The sequence below is a fragment of the Colias philodice genome, chromosome 20 (assembly GCF_061535455.1).
Source record: "Colias philodice isolate Cphi_HAF_F1 chromosome 20, ilColPhil1 Martin Lab GWU primary, whole genome shotgun sequence".
NCBI classification, from domain to species: Eukaryota; Metazoa; Arthropoda; class Insecta; order Lepidoptera; family Pieridae; genus Colias; species Colias philodice.
The window spans coordinates 8,288,004-8,309,569 of record NC_143105.1 but is presented as its reverse complement, the minus strand read 5'-3'; the positions used below and the strand labels follow the sequence as shown (position 1 = coordinate 8,309,569).

General features: G+C 31.2%; 3 protein-coding genes across 4 annotated transcripts; 2 read left to right on the top strand and 1 right to left on the bottom strand.

Moving 5' to 3' along the window:
- The first annotated feature begins 2,819 nt into the window (after window positions 1–2,819).
- tipE (temperature-induced paralytic E) lies at window positions 2,820–9,166 on the top strand. Of its 2 annotated transcripts, XM_089707775.1 has the most exons (3): window positions 2,820–3,897; window positions 4,187–4,233; window positions 5,194–9,166. In XM_089707775.1, exons 1-2 carry the CDS (start codon window positions 2,930–2,932, stop codon window positions 4,212–4,214), a joined length of 996 nt encoding a protein of 331 aa, XP_089563901.1. In that variant the 5' UTR covers window positions 2,820–2,929; the 3' UTR covers window positions 4,215–4,233; window positions 5,194–9,166. The 2 variants fall into 2 exon arrangements, with proteins under 2 accessions (XP_089563901.1, XP_089563902.1); XM_089707776.1 differs by lacking the exon at window positions 4,187–4,233.
- A 1,379-nt stretch (window positions 9,167–10,545) lies between these two features.
- Window positions 10,546–17,625, bottom strand: Gas8 (Growth arrest specific protein 8). Its single transcript, XM_089708241.1, has 6 exons — window positions 16,950–17,625; window positions 16,547–16,734; window positions 16,264–16,382; window positions 15,851–15,962; window positions 15,369–15,511; window positions 10,546–10,630 (listed from the first exon to the last, which is right to left on the bottom strand). Exons 1-6 carry the CDS (start codon window positions 17,608–17,610, stop codon window positions 10,546–10,548), a joined length of 1,308 nt encoding a protein of 435 aa, XP_089564367.1. The 5' UTR covers window positions 17,611–17,625.
- Window positions 17,626–19,963: 2,338 nt separating this feature from the next.
- LOC149479583 (uncharacterized) lies at window positions 19,964–21,210 on the top strand. The gene is made up of 4 exons (XM_089707771.1): window positions 19,964–20,203; window positions 20,410–20,526; window positions 20,701–20,805; window positions 20,995–21,210. Exons 1-4 carry the CDS (start codon window positions 19,964–19,966, stop codon window positions 21,208–21,210), a joined length of 678 nt encoding a protein of 225 aa, XP_089563897.1.
- Window positions 21,211–21,566: the final 356 nt, after the last annotated feature.

Here is a 21,566-nt window from a genome sequence, read left to right as displayed (position 1 = left end):
TATTAAGTAGTATAGATTATTACATACCAATTACATTTCACGTAGATAATTGACCAAAAAACAAAAAGATCTACTAAATGAAACAAAAACACCTTTACGTTAATATCTAGTATTTTTCTTCTCTATTACCTTTCGTCATGATATGCATAAGTAGCTTATGGTAAACAGATTACAAGGGCTCAGAATTCCTGTATATGTACGGTATTTAGATTGTAAGCATGTAGCTGTGGTCAATACGACTTACCTTAAACGACTTCTTACCCTTGAGTTGTTTAGGTGTTAATATGTTCATTAGATCTTACGCTATGTGTGTAATCCCTGAAATGCATTCTTTTCAAATTAAGTATGTTTTTCTTGTGTAAAATTATTGATGGTAGAACGTTGTGTAATGAACGTAGAGAATGTAGTTTATTCCAAGCAATACATAAGTAAACTTTTTTTATGATAGCAGTTAAAATGAAGAGGTATGTCTGAATTGTAATTCCTTACTTATAATAAATAAATAAAATGTTTCAGGACAATTTTCACACACGGCACGATCTGATTCCATACTAAGCTTTCACTTGAGTTATGGAAACCAGAAGGCTGATATACATACATATATAACTTTAAATAAATACTCATATAGATAATTAACACCCAGTTCATCACACAAATATTTGCCCCGGGTGGGAATCGAACCCACCACGACCTCTGGCTTGGAAGGCAGGGCCACTAGCAACCAAGCCAACCGGTCAGTCGATTCTTATGTATTATCTACACTTATATTTACTCTACACTCTATAAACAAATTTTGACGTATATATCCTTAATTTATTATAGTAGTGTGGTTTTGTTTCCAGTTGTACATTAGCACAAAAAAGTGATTCTCAGCCTATTATTTAAATTTAATTCTGTATACTATAAATTAATTATCTATCTCAGACCTCTCTTTGCGTTCCCCTGGGATAAATTTTTGTATAAGTTTAGTGTCTTTAAAATCCTTGCCTAAGATTTCATACAATTAGTTTAAACCAAGGACACAATATGAAACAACTAAGGAAACATTCATGTGTACAAAATATAGTGCCTTGTGTCAAACGTAACAAAAATATTTTGATATTTTCACAATAAAAAGTGGAACATAAAGAACGTAACATATAATGAGTTATTTAAAAGAGTCTGCAAAAAGCTTTGGTTAGTTTCAAATTAAAAACGTTTGAGCTGTTTGAAATAAAACTCTTTAATATTGACATGAAGATAATATAAAAAGGATGGACTATTAAAGAGTAAAAGTTGGAGTTAATAAGGCTATTTTTCTATGAATAGTGCATTAAAGTTATTTTTAGTAATGAAGTACCTAATCACGAAGAATATACCTACTTTTGTTATTGTAAATATATTTTGGTATATTTAGGTACTGATCATGTTGGTAGAAATTATATTTATTTTTGTACGATTTATGATCCCCAAAACGCATGACAACTATTTTTCATTGCGTTTTTTTTCTAATACAGTGCAATTTATGTATATTATGAAATTAATATTAGCTCTAGGCTCTACATCATATTCAGGATCACATTAAATTCAATTGACATTGTATTGTATGCGCTGAACACGATTCATCTCAACGTTATTTCATAAATTAATTTACATTTGAATCTATTTATTATTGAATTTGTATCCATTTCAATTCAACAAGTACATGTTACCTATTTAAATTGAGTGAGTATTTAAATCGCTAATCGTTTTATAAAAAGTTTATACAATATGCTCTTTCCAGATAGAGCTCTATACACTTTTCGTAACATCTCTTCTCACCATACATATTACTATATTTACTTACTTACAATAACTTACAGTCAATATTCGTCCTAAATAGTAAATACTTACAGTAGAATATTACAATAATACAGTATTACAATATTATTTCCTATTGTAATACTGTGGTAACACTGTAAGTATTTAGAAAAAAGCAAAAGCAGAACAGAATAGCAATTCCAACAAGAGCTTACATAACCCATCAAATGGAACACTTTTAACCAAATATTCTTGCCAGAAATATCTGACGGCTGGTGGTCGAATCGATACGCTCGGTAGACAGGCAGGCGTCGGCTTGTACCTAACATTCCATTGGACATATTTTATAGGTACTTATATCACTATAGTTATAGTAGGTATAGTGATTAATGATGCATTATATCATGTTTGTCCTTCCTGATATTGACATTTTGTCAAGATTCAACGTCCTTTTACTGTGGGTTTTGTTTTTGGATATTATATAGTCATATTACAAGCGTGATTCTGTGATATTTAGATACAAAAATTAGAAAAAAACTGGCCTTCAAGATAGTAAGTTTATCAGTAGTTTGAATATTTAGGGTCTACAAGTGAAATAGGTGTTTATTTGGGAGATATTTTATTATTAACTAAGTACATAATAAAGATATATAAACTGAATTAGAATTATTATATAGTTTCATTGAAGGTTCCAATTATTGTATTTAAAAATGTTAAACGATTTTTAAGAGTTTTATAACCAGCAGCATCTTATTATGTAAATCAATGATTTAGGGGACGTATCGAACAATGTAATAATTGATGAATTCATGAACATTTAACGAAGCAATATTTATTTAAATTATCGTGATCCATTATTCAAATATGGAAATGAACATAAACATGAAGTTGTTTAAAAATGACGAACTTATTTAGCAAATGATTCAACATTGCTCTATAATAGGAGTATAAACAATCGAACAGATATGAAATTATCAATAATTACAAGCTAGCCTTTATAAAACATGCACGCTAAAAATGTAAATACGACGTTTTTAATAAAAGTATACAACTCGTTTAAAGTGTTAACTCATTAAGACTGATAAAGCTTGAAATGATACAGCCGAGCTGAAACAAGCGCTATGATCGCTTCTAGCGAGCTCACGCCAACATGGCCGACGAAGAAGAAAAACTGCCGATACCTCCCACATTCCTCGAGAAACTTCTGTTCTACACGACAGCTACGTTCGTCCTTCTCGCGATATTCAGCCTGTTCGCCTTCCTCTTCTTAGTACCGTTCGTGATAGAGCCAGCCTTCACCACCATATTCATGCAGTTTGATCCCGTCGGCGCGTTATGTGTCACGGCTGAAGTGAAGCATTTGGTCGGCGCGAGCAACTGCTCCTGGGCGTCCTGCAGGGAAGGTTGTACCAAAGACCTCTTCGAATGCACTCAGATACGAGTTAACTACAAACTTGGCTACCCTCCGAATATATCAGCCACCGATTACGAAGCTCTCATCAGAGCTGAAAGATCTCTGAGGAAAGATTACGATTACGAAAACTACGAATCACCGTTGGATAAAATAGACACCGAAATGGAAGATTTAGAATTGCCCGAAGTTATTCCAACAGGATTGCAAGGCAACGACTCAGAATGGTATTTCACTGGTGCTAGGTTATTCCCGAACGTTAAGGGATGCGGTTATCCACCTATTTTAAATTGTACTATATTTTATGGCAAATATAGACCACTGGGCAACAATTATACTTGTTATTATAGTCGCGTTGACCCCGGATTAGTGATCACGGAATTGGACATGTGGCAGAATACGCTCAATTTAGTTTACGCCATGGCCATTCCGATTCCATCCTTTTTTATTTCGGTGATATACCTAACAATTGCGTACTTTAAAATTTACAATACTGAGGAGGAATCTGAACAAGCGCCTCTGCAAAGTGATGCTGAGGCCATGGCAACAGGAGACGATGGAAAACCAACGACTCCTGGGTCCGATACATTTAGGGAAGATTTAGCTTGTTTTGGCCACCAATTAAAGTTGCAGTTAGCTAACGATAAACCAAAGGAGGGCTTTGAATCAAATAGTCCTCCTATTTCCAACTCTGCGTCACTGTCTGGGTAAGTAGAAGAAAGATTTAATTTAATTATATTTGTTTGATGGTGGAAATAGTTGTAGAGAGTAGAATATTTCATAAACATGTAGATTTGTGTAAAAATTTTACCTAAATATTGATGTGAAATAAATATTTTAACAATGTAGTAACGCATGAATGTAGTTTAGTATCTGGAAGAACTATTCTTATTGGAAAGGAGTAAATTATGTAGGGAAAACTAATCAAATCAGATGAATCTCATACAAAAATTTTAGTAACTCATAACATAAATTGTGAATAAATTTCTTCGACAGGACCAAATCATCTTTCGTGAACGCCTAATGAAACTAGAGTTACAAAGGTATGGTGAATGAAATTTCGAATTCAAACTGAAAAGGTAGCTTTCCAATGATTTGCATTCATACTTTCTTCTTTTGCTTTATGATTTCGAGCACATTTGCAATTGCAAGATTCACGAAAAGATTTAAAAGTGAAACAAAATTGCGTTTATAATTTGTATGACTATTCACCTTTTTAATTCCAGCAAGTAGGTTCGTCGATATATAAATTTCAGATAAGCTTTTGAATTGGTTAGTGATGCAAATTTATGCATAGAGCATGTTAATTGGAGTAATTGGATTAAATAACCAAGCAGCTTAGGAAACAGTATTTTACCTGGATTGTCTGCCTGCTTTTTTTTGAACTAACTTGATGTTCTTTTTTATGTTATGCTACTTGCTTTACCATTTACAGTTTACACGTTTTGATCTACAATTGGTACACAATTTGATTTAATACCATTTAATGTACCTATGCTTTTTTATGTTCTCGTGGCACGAAAAATTGCTTGCATTTTTATTATAAGATATTTATATTTGAATTTAATATGATTTTGTGCATGTGTACCTAATCCTTAAATATCAATTTTAAAGAGTACCATTAGATAATGAAAAAAGATATTAAGTGGTTACACAGCAAGAATATAAATATCAAATTATAATTCACAACCTTACTCGTGAATTCGTGATGTCCAATCCCAACTAAAACAACTCAAGAGAAAAATGTGTTTCAAAGTGGTACCTAACAAATTTTATTTTCCTTTCAATAAATTTACATTTCAATTTACTCTCAGTAAATAGTGTCATGGTTTCATCGAAAATTTAGTTAATACGTTTGAAGAGACAAAAGTAATGAAATCTTGATAATACGATCGAAAAGTCAATTTCTCATCAACTACGATTGAAGAGACAAGTTCTAATAAGAGTTATAAAATCTTGATAAATACTATTGACAAGTCTCAACTTCTAAACTTTGCTTTCAGATGACACGGCTCCTGAAAATGCTTTGGATACAAAGTGCATCATGAATTGAACATTTCAATGGACTTGTAATCTCTCGCCTGCGTGCTTTCGCTTCGAGTGAAGTGCTTGTGTTGTGACATTCCGTGACAGCTGACGAACGAATCAAATTCGTTTTTAATAATGTAACGGAAACGGTACCAAAAGATTTAGCAATGTAACGGGATCGGTACCAAGAGATTTTAGCAATGTAATGGGAACGGTACCAAGAGATTTTAGCATCGTAACAAAAAAGGTACCGAGAGATTTTAGCAATGCAACGGGAACGGTACCAAGATATTTTAAGTTATTAGTGAGTTAACGATGACGTCGCTTATTAGCTAGTTCATTTAGTAACGAAATTTAGATTAATTTTATGTTTTAGTTATCGAAAATTGTGATCAATCGTTGTCACGGAAGATTTAGGAATTTTTCAAGTGTGGTCGTATGATGTATGTGTCAAATGCACGCGTGCTAAACAATGAAATATTATAGCAAAACGCTGGTAAATCCATTTAAACTGAGGTTAGTGTAAATAATTACATGAACAAGGTTATAAGTAAGAGTATGTAATAATCGAACGATTAAACACAGCTTAAACGGTCGTTATTTTGAATGTAACTTTCATTAATTTCTCGTAGATAGGATAAGATAATTTAACATCAAATGAATATTGTAATTAATTCAATCTTATTTTAAAGTGTTGCGCTATTTAATTATTTTTAAAATTTATATTTTATACCATTTACCATTCGTAATTCTAAACAAATGATTCACGAGTCGTCCCTGCCAGTAGCAAGTATTGATTCTTCCGTCCCGAGCCTAAACTTTTTAAAAATTCAACGATATTTATTGTCCATTATAGTGATCCGTACCGACTATCCAACCAAAAACAAAAGATGTTATTTGGTATGTGGCGTCTATCGATCGAACGTGCTTTTCCAATCATAACTGCTGTACTAAAAGTAATACTCCGTCTAATAATGCTCAAAAATAAACCGTTTTGGAAACTTTAATTGGTTTATTTAGGTGGCTTAAGGCTTTTCGCTGATAAATTTACACTTTCAACTCGAATTTCTTCAATCTTAGATGAGCTAAGACATTTAACGATAACATCATTTTCATGTGAAAACTTTGTTGCTAAAATGCATTTCTTTTCATAAAATGAATTATAATAACGAAAGATTTTTCTTTGCTTTTTGAATACTACTAAAATTTCATTTATTCTCTAAATAGACAATTTTAACTGTGTCACTCAAAGTTTTTTTTATCTCAATAAAATTATAACTACCCTGCTTACTTATGTGTGTAATAAAATAGAAATAAAAGCTTCTAGAAGCCGCTAGAAAAGAAAGCCTTTTCCATGTTGTGTGTCATTGTTATTTTATGTGTAAAATAAATACTTATAATATAAAAAAGACGACTGTGTTATTCCGAATACGCTCGGATTAATATAAAATGTATCTTATTATAAACGTTTTGGAATTCGCTTGATATTGTTACACGAAATAAAATTGATAATACTTATTGTTTTTATACATGTTTTCCTTTTATATTTCTATAATTTAATAATATTGTAATGTTGTAATAATGCTTTTAATGTTACTCTGACGGTTGATATGAATATCATAATTGTTTGTCATATGAATTATAAGTTAGAAGGCTTGTGTATAAACGTAAGCATACACTATTTATATTTATACAATAATATTACGTAACAACTGTACTGTATTGACGAGAAATCTATGGTTTACCTTATACTTAAAAATTAAATCATTGATAAATATTTATTTTTCACCACGAAATATAGCTATATAATTTGGATATACATGTTTATTAGGAAGAAATGTTGAAATTTATAGATTATTAATTAATAATTCAATAATTAAGATTGTAATAAGGACGCTTAGAATATTTTTAGAATATCGCAAAGTACCCACGCGCACATTTAGTATGTAAAAAAGAAAAAAAAATACTAAACATAATAATTTATTGTACGCTTGTTTAACTTTATTAATTGTAATTAATTATAATAATTACTTGGTGATGTTATTATAATGTTTTCAGTTATACAGGGTGTCCCACTTTTTGTATACTAAGCTCAAAGGAGGTTATAGTTTTGCATACGCTGAGTACGTAAAAAAATACTAATAAAATTCCAGACGCATTTTTTTTCGGATAGATGAATTCTTAAAACTCTATGTGTACACCCCTAACAAGCAACACGCCCAAATTTGCCACCCGCACATGAGATATCGTTTAAGATTATGTTTTCATAGACAAAATGCTCACATTAGAGAAGCGGTATATGCCGGCTGCGCGGAGCTAGAGAAGAAAACATAGATTTTCAGGAAAAGTTTTGACGTGATTTTGTTGTTTAAATATTTTTTACGTGATCAGTGTATGCAAAACTACAAGTTCCTTCGCGCTTAGTATACCAATAGAAGGACACCTTGTATTATAATTCGTCTCGAAAAGCAATCACAAAATATCAAGTTGTGAATTAATGTCAAATTATTTTAGGTAAAGCCCATGTAAAGCTTTTCACAGAGATCCGAACTACGCTAAAATAATCTAAGAGAAATGTTGAAACTTATATTATCGTATTTTATTAAGTTTATACTATATAGAATTGATATCATTTATTTACATGTTCCTTTTGTAATCTGTAAGTTTGTGAATATTTGCTTCGATGTGATAACGCTTATTGTGATGGAATAACAATAGGTAATATTATATTATGTATAGCATTAACCAATCAAAACAGTATAATAATATGCGAAAATTAATATAAGGCTTCACATTTCCACAGTGCACTTAAGTTGTTTAGATGTAGATCAAATAATGCAGATATCTAAATGTGTATTTTGTTTTTTTGAATTTAAAAAATTTGAAGTGATTGCCTGTTTATTATGGTTGTTTGCGAATGATGCTGGTTTAATAGTGCATTATGTGGGTTCAACGATGAGTTAAAATTACATAGTTAAAACACAAAAAATAATGTCTAGTTTTTTTGGTGTGGTGTCTCTCAATGTTAGCCAGAAGGGCTTCTACATTTTAACGCGGACGTGTGAACTGAAGGTTCACCCTGGTAGCGACATGCGCAAGGGCGTCCCCCCTTGACGGGAACTTGAACCTGGGCTTGGGCTGTCGCTTGAGTGGAGGAGCCATAGCCATAATAGCCACAATAGCCAAAATAAACAGGCAAATTACGTCTCTAACTGACCGAAATATTAATAGTTGGCACTCAAATTAATATTTAATACATTGTCGTTAACCACAGTCACTGCCAAAATGTGGTCTCACCGAACGCTTTCTAACAGAAACCTGTCCAGAATTAAATATAAGAAAAAACCGCTTTTATATTCATTTATAAGCTTCCAAACTTTGTTGTAAATATTTCCCTGATTATATACAATTCTTGAAATTCTGCACACATAGTGTGTACATTATAATATTATTTGGAGAAAAGTCTGGCACATTTAAGCTGCACTTGACAGTCAAAGATCAACTATAAAGCAATGTGTTAAGAATCAAAATGTATTGTTAATTTAACAAACTAATGTATGACTGAGTACAGTCTTTAATTTCAAGCCAATAATCAGATATTTCAAAAAAATTTTTTTATGATATTCCTTGTAATACGGTATTGAAAGATGTTATAAAAATGGCTTTAATTTTGAATTTAATAAATTAATATAATTTATGTTGCAAATATGCCTAGCAATCGCTTAAGTAAATACGGGCACAATTAAAATAATATTGCTTCGAGTCTGGTTTGATAATTTCAGGGCGTTTTGGAATGTTATCATATTCAATTACTTCGCTTCTAATAGCAAATAATTTAACCGAATGGGTTTTCTTTTAAATATGCAAATTTAAATCAACACAATGTTTAATTATAAAATAATAACGCAATGCCCAATTTGCTAAAAATACTTTTAATTTTTTTGACAAGAAAAACTATATGCATAATAACAAAATATTATCAATAAATGTATTTATAAAATTAATTTAAATATATGAAATACGCTGGTTCCGTACTTTGGTTGTTATAAAACAATAATTTATTGTATTAATTTAATTTTAATTAATATTCCTATATAAGCACGTCATTTTTTACAAATTTAAATGTAAGCTTATTAGCTAACACCACTGAATGTAAATTTGTTGAAACTTTAGAATTTAGATATAATTTAAGCAATTTAGTTTGTAAGTGCAAGTAGGATAGAAACAAAGAGTTTTCATGTGTGTTCAATAATTTCTTCCTGAATTTTTTATAATTTTCAAGCTCTTTATTTTATGAGATATTATACTTACCGTAATTGTTACATTGTGTGGAAAGAATTGGTAGTTTTAAATATAAAATATGTAAATTCAAATAATATATTTTAGTTCAACTTCAAATATGTTAAATATTTGTATTTATTAATAATTTATTAAAGTAAAAGTAGAGCACACACGAAAACTTATTAATTGGCGCATTTTTTCTCGCTAATAAATTTAAAAATTTCATCGTAAATGCATTTTTCATTAATTTTGAACTGTTGCCTTATGATCGTTTTGTACATAAATATATAAATGATGGAATCTAGTAGTAAATATAATATTTATTGGCTTCAATGGTGTTTCATTTATTGTGACCTTTACGTGTCTAATTTTGTCTTTGATATTGTAAATGGTCGAAAAATAATTGGTTCGAAAGGTCGGTATAAATAACTGAAGAATTAAGAAAACTTTTCATAATATATTGGCAATTAAAATACTGATAATATCGAGTATTGTGGAAGCTAAACGACCATTTCAGATATATTATTACTGATTGCTCTGAGCTGACACGCTAAAAGCCGTATTTACAGATTAATTTAAAAATATTTTTGTATAAAATTTATTTAGAAACATCGTGACAGTAATAATTATTCCTGTGGTCGGAATAATACAATAATACCTACATTTTAATAATTTAAGCGCATGGTTTATGAGATAGTAGATATTATGGTATCCTTTTTTTTTTAATAATAATTACACTTCAAAGTTCTAATATTTGCTACTTAAAATGCCTTTTAACGTTCAATAGGGTTTAAGAAGTAGCCATCTGCCATTACAAAAATTAATATTTTTTTAATTTCGAACGTACATATATTGTAATTGGTTATAGCGCCATCTTTTGACTAGTAGAAAATTTAGCATACCAGAATGCAAAGCTTCGTAAGTTACATACTTTTAACATAGATGGCGCTTATACAAAAAATTGCTTTTCAAAACAATAATAATTTTTAATTAATAGACCGTATATATAAATCAAAACAATTATAAACAATCGTAAAGTTAATAATTTATATTTGATCCTTTGTAACTAAACCAGCTGGACCTTGACCAATTATAGGAGAGAGACCTGCTACGGCAACCGCTTTCAAAGGTCTGAAAAATAAAAACAGATAATTTTTAAACATAATAATTCTCTATAATAATAGGAAAGGTTTAATCTATTACTTTAATTTATAATATTTGTTATAGTAACTTAGATATTTTATTTATTTTTTTACGATTATCAAGAGAGCGTTTTCAAAAAAAAGTGTACCCCTCACTTTCGGCCTGTCCCCTGTGTTTCAAGTCGAATAACAAGTAAAATTTATATGATGGCTAATTATATAATGCTTGAAAAGTATTAAATACATCATAATTTGATAAATGCAAACAATTAATTCACGGAAACATTGCGTAATATTTTTTAAATAATCATTTTTAAAACTAAAGTGTCAGTTTTTGGCGTGTCCCCATCCAAGTTCTTCGATGTTAGAGAAGCGATTCTAAAAAGTTTTATACCAAGGTACCATAAGTTTTAGTGTCATCTAAAAGTACATTTATTTGCGAATCGTCGCATGTAGTTCATAATTAAGGCCTTATAATCGTTTAAAAGCAATTTGATTTCCAAAAATATCTTAAAAAGTGGTACCGACCGGACATGTCGGGTTTATCACGGCTAATAATGCCACTTACAAATTTTAGATTACTATTTGAATTTTATAAATGGCAAAATTATCGTTTACTTTCACCGTCCGCTAATTTAAAAAAGCTTATTTTCAAATACAGTTCGAGTAAAACAGAAGTGTTTTGTGAGTGCAACGGCCGTTGCAATTTCTACTGTCTGGTTTGAGACATATTATTACTTGATATAGGTATATTAAGAAGAGCTGGAACGTCAACACATTTACACATTGCACATGTTAGGCCGGGAGATACTGACACAAAATTTCGGGTCATTTGTAACAGGATGGCGGTCTAGAGGGGTCTTAGTACGCAATGACAAAAAGAAAAATGATGGTCAGAACGCTGGTACTGGCGGACTAGTCGCGTGGGTGTTAGTCACACTCGTCGGATAAATAGCGAAAGTCCAACGATTTGTAACACAAAAATTTTAGAATTTACCGATAGCCCTTAAAAAAGATGTAGGCGGTAGTGTCATGCCATACAGTTACGATGTGACTTACAGTCCGCCATACCGACGTGAATGCGTTGATTTAAAAAAAACAATTCAACCATTTGTACCGGGCTCACTTTTGCACAGGTAACCATCGTGCAGCCATTTACTAAAATCGCCATGCCATACTTTTCGGACGATTCCAAATGGTCGCCATACCGCGGAAAATCTGCAAATTTTTGAATTTTTTTTTCTCGCCAAACGATTTGTACCACCCTACATTTTTTTTTCAACAACTCCTGAATGATTATAAATAGAAGTGTGATAATGCCATACCTGTGGGAGGTGGCGAATGTGTATAAGATTTTTTTCTTATTGTAAGATTTTATTCGTAGTTTGAACGATTTGTAGCAGTATGGCACTAATTTTTCCCTCTATTAAAAGTATGGCAAATATAATAATGGTCACGTTGCATCATATACTTTCCAAAAATGCCGTACTGGTACAAATCGCCAATTCTTTTCATTTTTTTTTACGTCTTGGCTTAAGTCTTACAATCATCCGCCCCATGTTTGCAATCTGCGATATTTTTTTCTAGGTAGAATAATTGTATACAAACAAACAGAATATAATGATCCCATACTGTAAAAAATTATTTTACGTATTGTACAGTCGTATTTTTGAAACGTGACGAATAAATTAATTTTCAAGTATGGCAGCACTTTTTCCCCCTACTAGAAGTATGGCAAATATAATAATGGTCACATTTTATCAAATACTCTCCAAAAATCCAAATGCAATACTGGTACAAATTGTTTGGCGAAAAAAAATTTTTTTTTGCAGATTTTCGGCGGTATGGTGGCCATTTGGAATCGTCCGAAAAGTATGGCATGGCGATTTTCGTAAATGTCTGCACGATGATGATTACCTGTGCAAAAGTTAGCCTGGTACAAATGTTTGAATTGTTTTTTTTTTAATCAACGCATCGCGTCGGTATGGGGGGCTGTAAGTTACACCGGAAAAGTATGGCATGACACTACCGCCTACATCTTTTTTATGGGCTATCGGTGAATTCTAAAATTTTTGTGTTACAAATTGTTTGACTTTCGCTATTTATCCGACGAGTTCGACTAACGCCCACGCGACTAGTCCGCCGGTACCAGCGTTCTGAGTTCTGACCATCATTTTTCTTTTAGTCATTGCGTAATAAGACCTCTGTAGAACCGCCATTCTGTTACAAATGACCCGAAATTTTGTGTCAGTATCTCCCGGCCTATGTATGTGTCATATTTTGCAATTGTTTATAAATACAGGGTGATGTAATTGGTGTAGTACGAATATCTAAAAATCTATGAAGAATTTTGTGATACAGTAAATGGAAGAATTATAGACTATTTTACAGTATTTAATAAAATCATTTAAATTTTTGTTCATTTTCATTAGAAATGTCAATTTTTCTCACCAAGGTGGAAATTTGGATGATAAGGATCTTGTTAGAAAAATATAAATTTTGACTAAAATCGGCATTTTTTTTTTCAAAAATCAAATTACTAATTAATAATCAGAGTTATCACATTATTAAAAAAAATAAGCCAAACTATACACAATTTTTACCTACTTGATGCAATCCTCAAAGATCATGGACATAGTGTATTGCGCCTTCCACCATACCATCCAGAACTCAACCCAATAGAGTTACTATGGGGCATAATTAAAGGGAAAGTAGCATCACAAAATGTGAACTTTAACTTGAAAACTGTGGAAGAATTATTTAGAAAGGAAGCAAATGCTATTAGTCTGGATATGTTTAGTGACGTTTGGAGAAAGACGCGAGAACATGAGGAAAAATATATTCAATTAGAACCAAAAGTAGATAATTACACTGACTCATTTATAATAACATTAAGAAATTCCGACAACGAAACATCGAGTTCTTCGAACGATGAAAGTTACAGTGAAGTAGAAGATTACGATTATGATTAAATAGATTCTTCTTCTTCTCTATAGATACTGCTTTCTGAATTGGTGGTAATTGTTAAAACTGTTAAACTGTTATGACGATTCAAAAGTGCTTCTAGAAGAAGTCTAATTGTATAAATGTTTGAGTTTGAGTTTAAAACCAATAGTGTGAAAATTATACAATAAACATGTAACACATATTTGTTAGCGCGTATTGGTAGGTATTACGTACTTACTACAAATATAATATTTCTTAGATATCTTTACTCGACCAAAGTCAGGAATTTAATTATTATTTGATAATTGAATGATTATTAATACTTTTATCCAATTGATTATTATTAGAATAAATAATTAACTTCATCAATTGATTTACTTTTAAATTATAATTTTACAGGTAAATTATGAGAGCTTTCATAAGTAATTATATTTGCATATATATATATTATCTACAACGCACCCATTTTACAATTCAAGTCTAAAATGAAACTAGAGTCGCATTTATTTTTGAACATACTGTAAGTGAAATTGCATAAGTGTGAGTACTGTGAACATGCCAGCTTTCCCTAATTGACCGATACAGGGAAGTAAACATCGTTTAAATACTTTCAGAAGATGAGCAATATATTCATTAACCGTTATTTACATTTGATAATCAGTGTAGGCACATTTTTTCGTCAGAATATAATTTTGACTAAAAACTGAAAAGAAAACGTCACGTCAGTTTTGCAACATTTTGCTTCGTGACCTATAGGCTGACAAGAAAAGTCGCAAAACTGCAGCATAAAGCCAAGTCTAGATTGTCATTGTAATATTCTTCATAATTTTTATAATTTTTTCATATTTTTAGGTTTCACTGATCTCGGGACCAAAAAGGACATGTATAATTTGCAAAAAATGGTATTGCAATGAATGCGTTGGTCAGCAGGTATACCCTGAATACATAATATGTGATACATGTATGGAAAGTTAAAAGGTGTAGGTAGTGTAACTCTGAGTTTTACCCTAAAATTGATACTGTGTCAAACTATGTGTTGGTGTATTTTTTTTATGAGACTTAAATAAAATTTTTGTAAACATATTCTCGGTTTTATTTTAACCATGTTAATTGGATTCAATATAAACCTAGCCTTATGAAAAATGGTCTATCGGTTTTGCGACAGTCCCCCGTTTTGCGACAAGAAAAATTTTAGTTTTTACATTTTTTTATTATACGAGACACAAATAATTTGATTTCAATATTTAAAATGGTTTTACTGTTCCGAAATAAAATAACCACTTTGCCGATTTTAATCGAAATGTATTAAGTATCGTAAAAGTAACGGCTACTTTGGCATCAGCTGTGGCAAAACAGAACTTAAAGCTCGTTTAATAGGAATTTTATTAATTTGTCGACTTCAATTTTCTATTTTTTAAATAATGTATGTTATAATCTTCGTAACACAATCAAAATATTTTGCGTCTTTCTTCGTAGTTAATAGTTACATGAGCATTAATGACTGTCGCAAAACTGACACTTTTTTTCACAGTCCCAATTTATTTTGATGATTTCTCGTAAAACAAATTAATCTGCAAGAAATTAAATACAATTTCACTTACTATGATGTATATTTAAAATTTCTAAATCAAAATTTCATTAAAAATGCAACATTTAAAATTTATCCATAAATTCAGGCATGGTACACTTTTTTTTGAAAACGCTCAAGAGCATTAGCATCAACCATAATTTCGGAAACTATGTTAGTTCACGTCGAATCTACTAGATGGCGCTAAACTTACTTGAACCCTAGTTCTTCAGCTGGTACCCCAAGTTTGGCCAATTTCGCTTCATACGTAGCCAGAAGGTCATCATGAGCTTTCCTGAGCCTTGCTGCTTCATACCGGAGATCTTCTACTTGTGTGTCTTTTAGTCTCAATAGTTCCTACGGTCATTTTTGAAAGAAGCATACATTAAGGGCCGATTTTTCAATTCTTGGATAAAACTTATCCGTCCAATAAAGTATTACACGATAATATTAAAATGTCACGTAAACTGTCAAATACGGGCAATTAGAATACGTTTTTAAAATTGTAGTTTTATAAATTATTCGACGAATAAGTTTTATCCAAGCATTGAAAAATCGGCCCTTAATAAAATTATATTTAGTCAGGTAATAAATCAACATCTAAAATCAAAAATTAGTATCTATTGGTTTTATCATTTACGTGAGTAATAAATTTATACGAAGAAATAGATATTATAAAATTAATTAAAAACTTACATGCATTTCCCTTGGACCAAGATCTCTTCCCTCCATATTTTTCAATTTCGCTTCCAAAAGCGCAGTTTTCAAAGACGCTCGCTGTTGAACTTCAAGGACTGCTCTCGAAAATCTATAATCATAATTTATTTATATTACTATTAATGCGTTAAACGTTTAATTTTGCGTTTAAAGAAAATGCGAAAACATAGCGGCCATATAAGGGGAGCGAAGATAAAGCAACGTCTGTCGGGTCAGCTAGCTTATAATAATAATTATTTATACATTTATTTTGCTGTGTCATTTTTCTGAAACAGAAACAAAGTTATGATATTTCTACAGCTTATCGATTATGATTTTGCGTTGATTAAAACAATAACCTATAAACCCGTATGATGTATGAAAATATTTTAGAAAAGAAATGTTATAATTACCTTGCTTTTAATTCATCCCTTTCAGCTAGAATTCTATCGAAACGAACTTGTAACACCTCATATTCCCATTTCAATACTTCAAACTGTTTTTCCAATGATGCCAGTTGTTTTGTTTTAGCCTGAAATTAACAATTATAATTTAAACTGACAGGGAAATTAATTGCTATACTGTAATTATTATTAATAGCGTAATTATTATTAATAATAACACTTCATTCTAAATATTTTTAACCGACTTCAAAAAAAAGGAGGAGGTTATCATTTATTTATTCTAATAACTCACCGCCAGCGCCGCTTTATCTCGATCATAGTTAGACATCTGCCGTTTCAACTCCTTGTTATCAATTATCGCAGCCTCCAACGGTTCTCTTAGACTCTTAGTTTCAGCCACAGCATCTCTTGCAATTTTCTCAGCCCTTTCTTTTACTTTTTGCATATCTTCCATCTGTTGTTTTAGACTGCTGATTAATCCTGAAAGATTATTACATTTTATAGAAATAATTTAATACACGTAATTTATATGTCACCGATCTTTAGTCATTCAATTAAATATCGTCATTTAATGAAGGCGAATTTGATTACGAAATATTATATTATGTATATATCTTAGATGTATTAGAAATGTTGGATGGTACAATTCTTTAACGAAACTAGTTTCGGATTATTTGAGTGTCTCAATTACTTACCCAAGTTATTCAACGTTATATCATTATAATAGTTCTTCAAATCCGAAAATGCTCTTTCATGATGTGCAATCAGTTCAGACAATTGTTTATTCTTTCTATCCTCAACCTCAGCTATCTCCGTTCTATGTTTTACTGTTAATTCCACTTTTGTCTCCTGCAGTTTCTTCTCTGCTTTATCTTCAATCTGTCTTGCTCTTTCTTCAAACGTAGACCTTGTATTTGATAGTTCTTCAGCATGAATTAATTTTGCGCGACGCAATTCGTCTTGCGCTGCTAGCATCTTCTCTCTCATTTCTTGGCGTAATGCACGTTTGTCATTTAGCAATTCTAATTCTTGTTCTGTGTGTTCTTCTTTGGCTGCTTTTAATGCTACTAAATTTTCAGCACGTAAAGCGGCTGAAGCAGCTTGCTGTTCGTACTTTAAATGTTTTATTTTTTGTTTTTCTGTTTCCAATAGCGCTTCATTTTCTTCCTGCGCCTCTTCGGTAGCTCTTTCCTTGTTCCTTAGTTCTGCTTTCGCTTCTTCTAGTTGCTGTCGTGTAATTTCCCAGAATGTTCTTATTTTGTCTCTTTCCAACTGGAAGTAATTTCTTTCTTCTCTCTCTTTATCTAGTTCTTCTTTTACTCTGAGCGTGAATTGCTCGAGCTTTTCCCGCGTCATCTCGGAAGTATCCACTCCATCGATTACGATTGCTGATAACAAAAATCAATATAAAAGTTAATATTAAAATTTTATGTACTATTAATAATTGATTCAATTTACTATGGCATTATTTACATACCTGGGGCTTTCTTCGCTCCACCTTTTCCTCCTTTTGGTGGCTGAAAAATAAGTTAATCAATAAATTTATAATTGACTGAAATCTTTAGTAGATACAGTGTTACTAAAATATTGCATTGCAATTAAATATGGATGATATTGGTTTATTATTAAATATTTAAATGTTTTAATTATAAAAACTATAATTACCATTTTTGAAAATATACAAAGCTCAACACGAATACAAAAACCTGGTTAGAGCCGACTTGCTACAAATGGTTGACTCTGTCAACAGCATAATCAAATTCGTTTCTATAGCAACTGTTTTCAGTATTTGGTTGCCATTATAACAAGATTATAACAACAGTATAATTATTATAATGGAATATTTATACGTGATTTATAGGTACCTATTTAACATTACAAAACTATGCGCTAGGTGAGATAATTATTTTCAAACACTATAAATAGATTTATATATTACAACTTAATAAATTTCTGCTTCCAAATATCTATGTTTTGTTATAACTTATAGCTGTTAACAGTTACTCACAAGAAGCTTATATCTAATACACTGGAGATTGCACTATGACCATTAACTTGTCACAAGAAAATATAACCTTGAATGACGTCAGTGTTGTTTTTTGTCTCTTTCTGTGGGTGACCACACTGGTTTGTATATTCAGGATTTTTCGAAATAAAAAAAACAAGAAATCATGGTCTATAAATAATAACGACATATATTTTTAACAGTATTTATATTATAATATTACTGGTCAACTTACATGAATAATTATCATCTTTATAGGTACATACCATTTTAATTGGTAGAGAATGATAGTTTTAAATAACGCTTGATAACTTTTGATCTCATACTACGATTTTTTAATTAAAATGAGTGCTACATACATTAAAACATCGTTTTGGTTACTCAAGCTTCAGTCTAAAACTTTTCAATATTCCAAAGGGAGAGTTGCATCGCTAGTGTTGATGTGTGGTAACGATATTACAGTTCTCAGAAATTCGTATGTCTTTCAGGAGCTGTACTTACGGTTACTAATGGTTTCATTCGAGACGCAGTAACAAGAATGTGGTAAATAAAAAGGTATAGCACTTTTCAAAAGGTATTTTTTTTCTGGACCGTAATCCTCAGGCTTAAAATGCAAACTGCATATTCTGGCATGTTGATAAATTTTACCCTTGATAGGCACTATGGACAGCCATTTATTTCTTTTTATTTCATTTTTGGAAAGCTGAAATACGTAAAAAAGAACATACCACAATATGTGAGTGCAATACCGATGTCGTGTGTTGTTTCATTACTAGTATAAAAAATTTTAAAATGGTGTTCTAAATGTTCATCATAATATTGTTTAGCAATATATTATCGTCGCTATCCGTAAAAAACCATCATCATGGTTACCTTACTTGTTAAATCTGTTTGTTGAAAACTTGTTGAAAAATGATGAAAGTATTAGGAAAAGAACTTATTTAACATGATTGCTTAGTAAAATGATGATTAATTTGACGATTTTTGCCATTAAAATGATTCTAAACAGGTAAATGCATGAGTATTGAGGAATATTGTAAATAACGTAAATATACACTTGCCTGTGAAATTATAGGCCAGAATTTGGTGTCCAAAAACTTCTGCAATTTTTCACAATGCAATACATTATTAATATTCGGAAAATATTTATTAAATACGCAACAATATTAACTTAAATATTCGAAGCGACGCAATTTTTTTGACACTCTTATGTCATATTGTCAAAGTGAGAGTTGCTACAATTTTATTATGGTAACTACCCATAATCAGGGAATATCGCTTTTTAATAATTGGTTCAGATACTTATTTTATTTAGCATAAATAATAATTGTCTCATCCAACAATGCTTCTGAATGACGTTGTTGGCAATTTATCAACAAACTCATGTACAAAAACTAACCTTTTGCACAGAATATTACAGCATACAGCCTTGGGAAAACTTCGTATTAACAGTGGCAATACCAAGTTAGGTGTGAAAGTGATAGAACACAACAATTTTCTTGTTACACGTCAAATGTTCATACCGAAATCTCCAGTGTATTAGATATAAGCTTCTTGGTTACTCATCAATTACTGAACTGTATTCAACTGTATTAGGTACGTCATTTCAAATATTGACAATGAAATCTTTCGTGAATTTCTAAGAAATAATTTTATCATGTAAATTAGTAGTATCATTATCCCCGTTATCCAAATTCTTCTAAAATGCTTCCTGAGCTTGTTAGCGTTGCTTTGTATTGTTTTAGCTTTGTCAGTCTGTTCCTCATTGACTACTTACTGGGTAACGGATTTGTGGATATGTTTCAAAAGTTGTTGTGCAAAATTGTCTGCTTTGTTAGGAAGTCGATACGGGAGGAGAAATTGTCGGATATGACGGGAAATGATAATGTTATAAGTATACCATTTATTGTTACTGAAATTGTTTTCTTGGGCTTGACTATTGCTGTAAGTAAATGCTGGAAATGTAAAATGAATAGAAGTCATGTGATTTATTCTTATAGAACTATAGAAGGGTTTCTGTGAATAGAAATTGTATATGAAAAATTTTGTGCAAAACGACATCCGTTCGTGCACAGTAAATAATTATGAATAGTTACATAATTTATAATTTCTCAAGGGAATGTCACTCAGAACGTTGTTATTGTTTTCAGTTTTTAAACAAATACAAACAAATTCGTGCTAAAGATAGATTGGATGAACTCCTGCAAGATAGTCGGGCTGCTTTACAGCAAACCAATGAATTTTTAGAAAAATGGCGACTACGAAGGGTATGCTAAATCTAGAACATGATATTATATGTAGAAATAAAAATAAATTCTGTATGAAAGAGAAGAAATAATAAATAAAATATTACAATTAGATTATAATAATTTCGTGTAAACCTTATAAAACAGATTAAGATGACGTTTATAAAAAAATCTAAATATTTATTAATTTTGTAGCTCACTTGGCAGGTAAAGACTGAGCATTCTTACCTAGATGAAGAGCCACAAGAGATCAAACCGTTTAAGTTGGAAGTGCCAATATTGCACATGGCAATAATTGATGTAAGTAAATTACATGCTAAATTTACCATTATTCTCCTGTAAGCATTACAATAAGTAAGTCCGGAGATCGAGACCAGGCGTATAATTTATCTGCGCATGTTGATAACATCATCAGCTAGAACAGTGAAGGAAAACATTGTGAAGAAACGGACATGCCGAAAAAATATTTTGGAATTCAATTTTTTTCAGACTCTTGGAACAACCAGAAGTCGACCAGAGCGAGGTGACGCTGGTGACACAATAAACATCACAGATTCGACCCTCCTATCAGTGACGTCACTGCTAGATGAAGACGATGCAATCCCTGAACCAATCAGCGATGAGAAATTTGACGATTCTATGGAAAAGTGCATCACGGAGTTCAAGAATCGGTATCTTTGGGACGTGGTGGAAGAAGATGACTGATGGATTTTTGAAATAAATGTTTTGAATATTGGTTTTCTTTGTTTGTACTATGTAATGCGAACTTTTGATGACTCGTCAAGCTAGAATGATTTACTTTAGGTGAAAATTTGGCACATATTTACATCAAAAGTTGGCACATATTGCAGTGCCAAATTTATTATTCAGGAGTATATCTATAATTTACCCTGGTAGCTGTCTTCATGTAAATTAAAGAAATGTATTAAACTCTTCACTATCATATTATCAGTAACGTTGTTTATGAAGAGAATAATAAAGATTAAGATGAAGAAATCTCCAGCAGAGTCGATGCTGATTCAAATCAGAACAAGATGTTAGATTGTTGTAGATGTTCTGGT

What these genes read in the sequence shown, in the direction of transcription:
- tipE (XM_089707775.1), top strand. Translation starts at nt 2,930, where the DNA reads ATGGCCGACGAAGAAGAAAAACTGCCGATACCTCCCACATTCCTCGAG. An exon ending in AACTCTGCGTCACTGTCTGG is followed by an intron (nt 3,898 to 4,186) that starts GTAAGTAGAAGA and finishes TTTCTTCGACAG; the next exon opens with GACCAAATCATCTTTCGTGA.
- Gas8 (XM_089708241.1), bottom strand. Translation starts at nt 17,610, where the DNA reads ATGACGCGGGAAAAGCTCGAGCAATTCACGCTCAGAGTAAAAGAAGAA. An exon ending in TATAACGTTGAATAACTTGG is followed by an intron (nt 16,735 to 16,949) that starts GTAAGTAATTGA and finishes ATAATCTTTCAG; the next exon opens with GATTAATCAGCAGTCTAAAA. An exon ending in GAGATAAAGCGGCGCTGGCG is followed by an intron (nt 16,383 to 16,546) that starts GTGAGTTATTAG and finishes TGTTAATTTCAG; the next exon opens with GCTAAAACAAAACAACTGGC.
- LOC149479583 (XM_089707771.1), top strand. Translation starts at nt 19,964, where the DNA reads ATGCTTCCTGAGCTTGTTAGCGTTGCTTTGTATTGTTTTAGCTTTGTC. An exon ending in TCTTGGGCTTGACTATTGCT is followed by an intron (nt 20,204 to 20,409) that starts GTAAGTAAATGC and finishes TATTGTTTTCAG; the next exon opens with TTTTTAAACAAATACAAACA. An exon ending in AAAAATGGCGACTACGAAGG is followed by an intron (nt 20,527 to 20,700) that starts GTATGCTAAATC and finishes TTAATTTTGTAG; the next exon opens with CTCACTTGGCAGGTAAAGAC.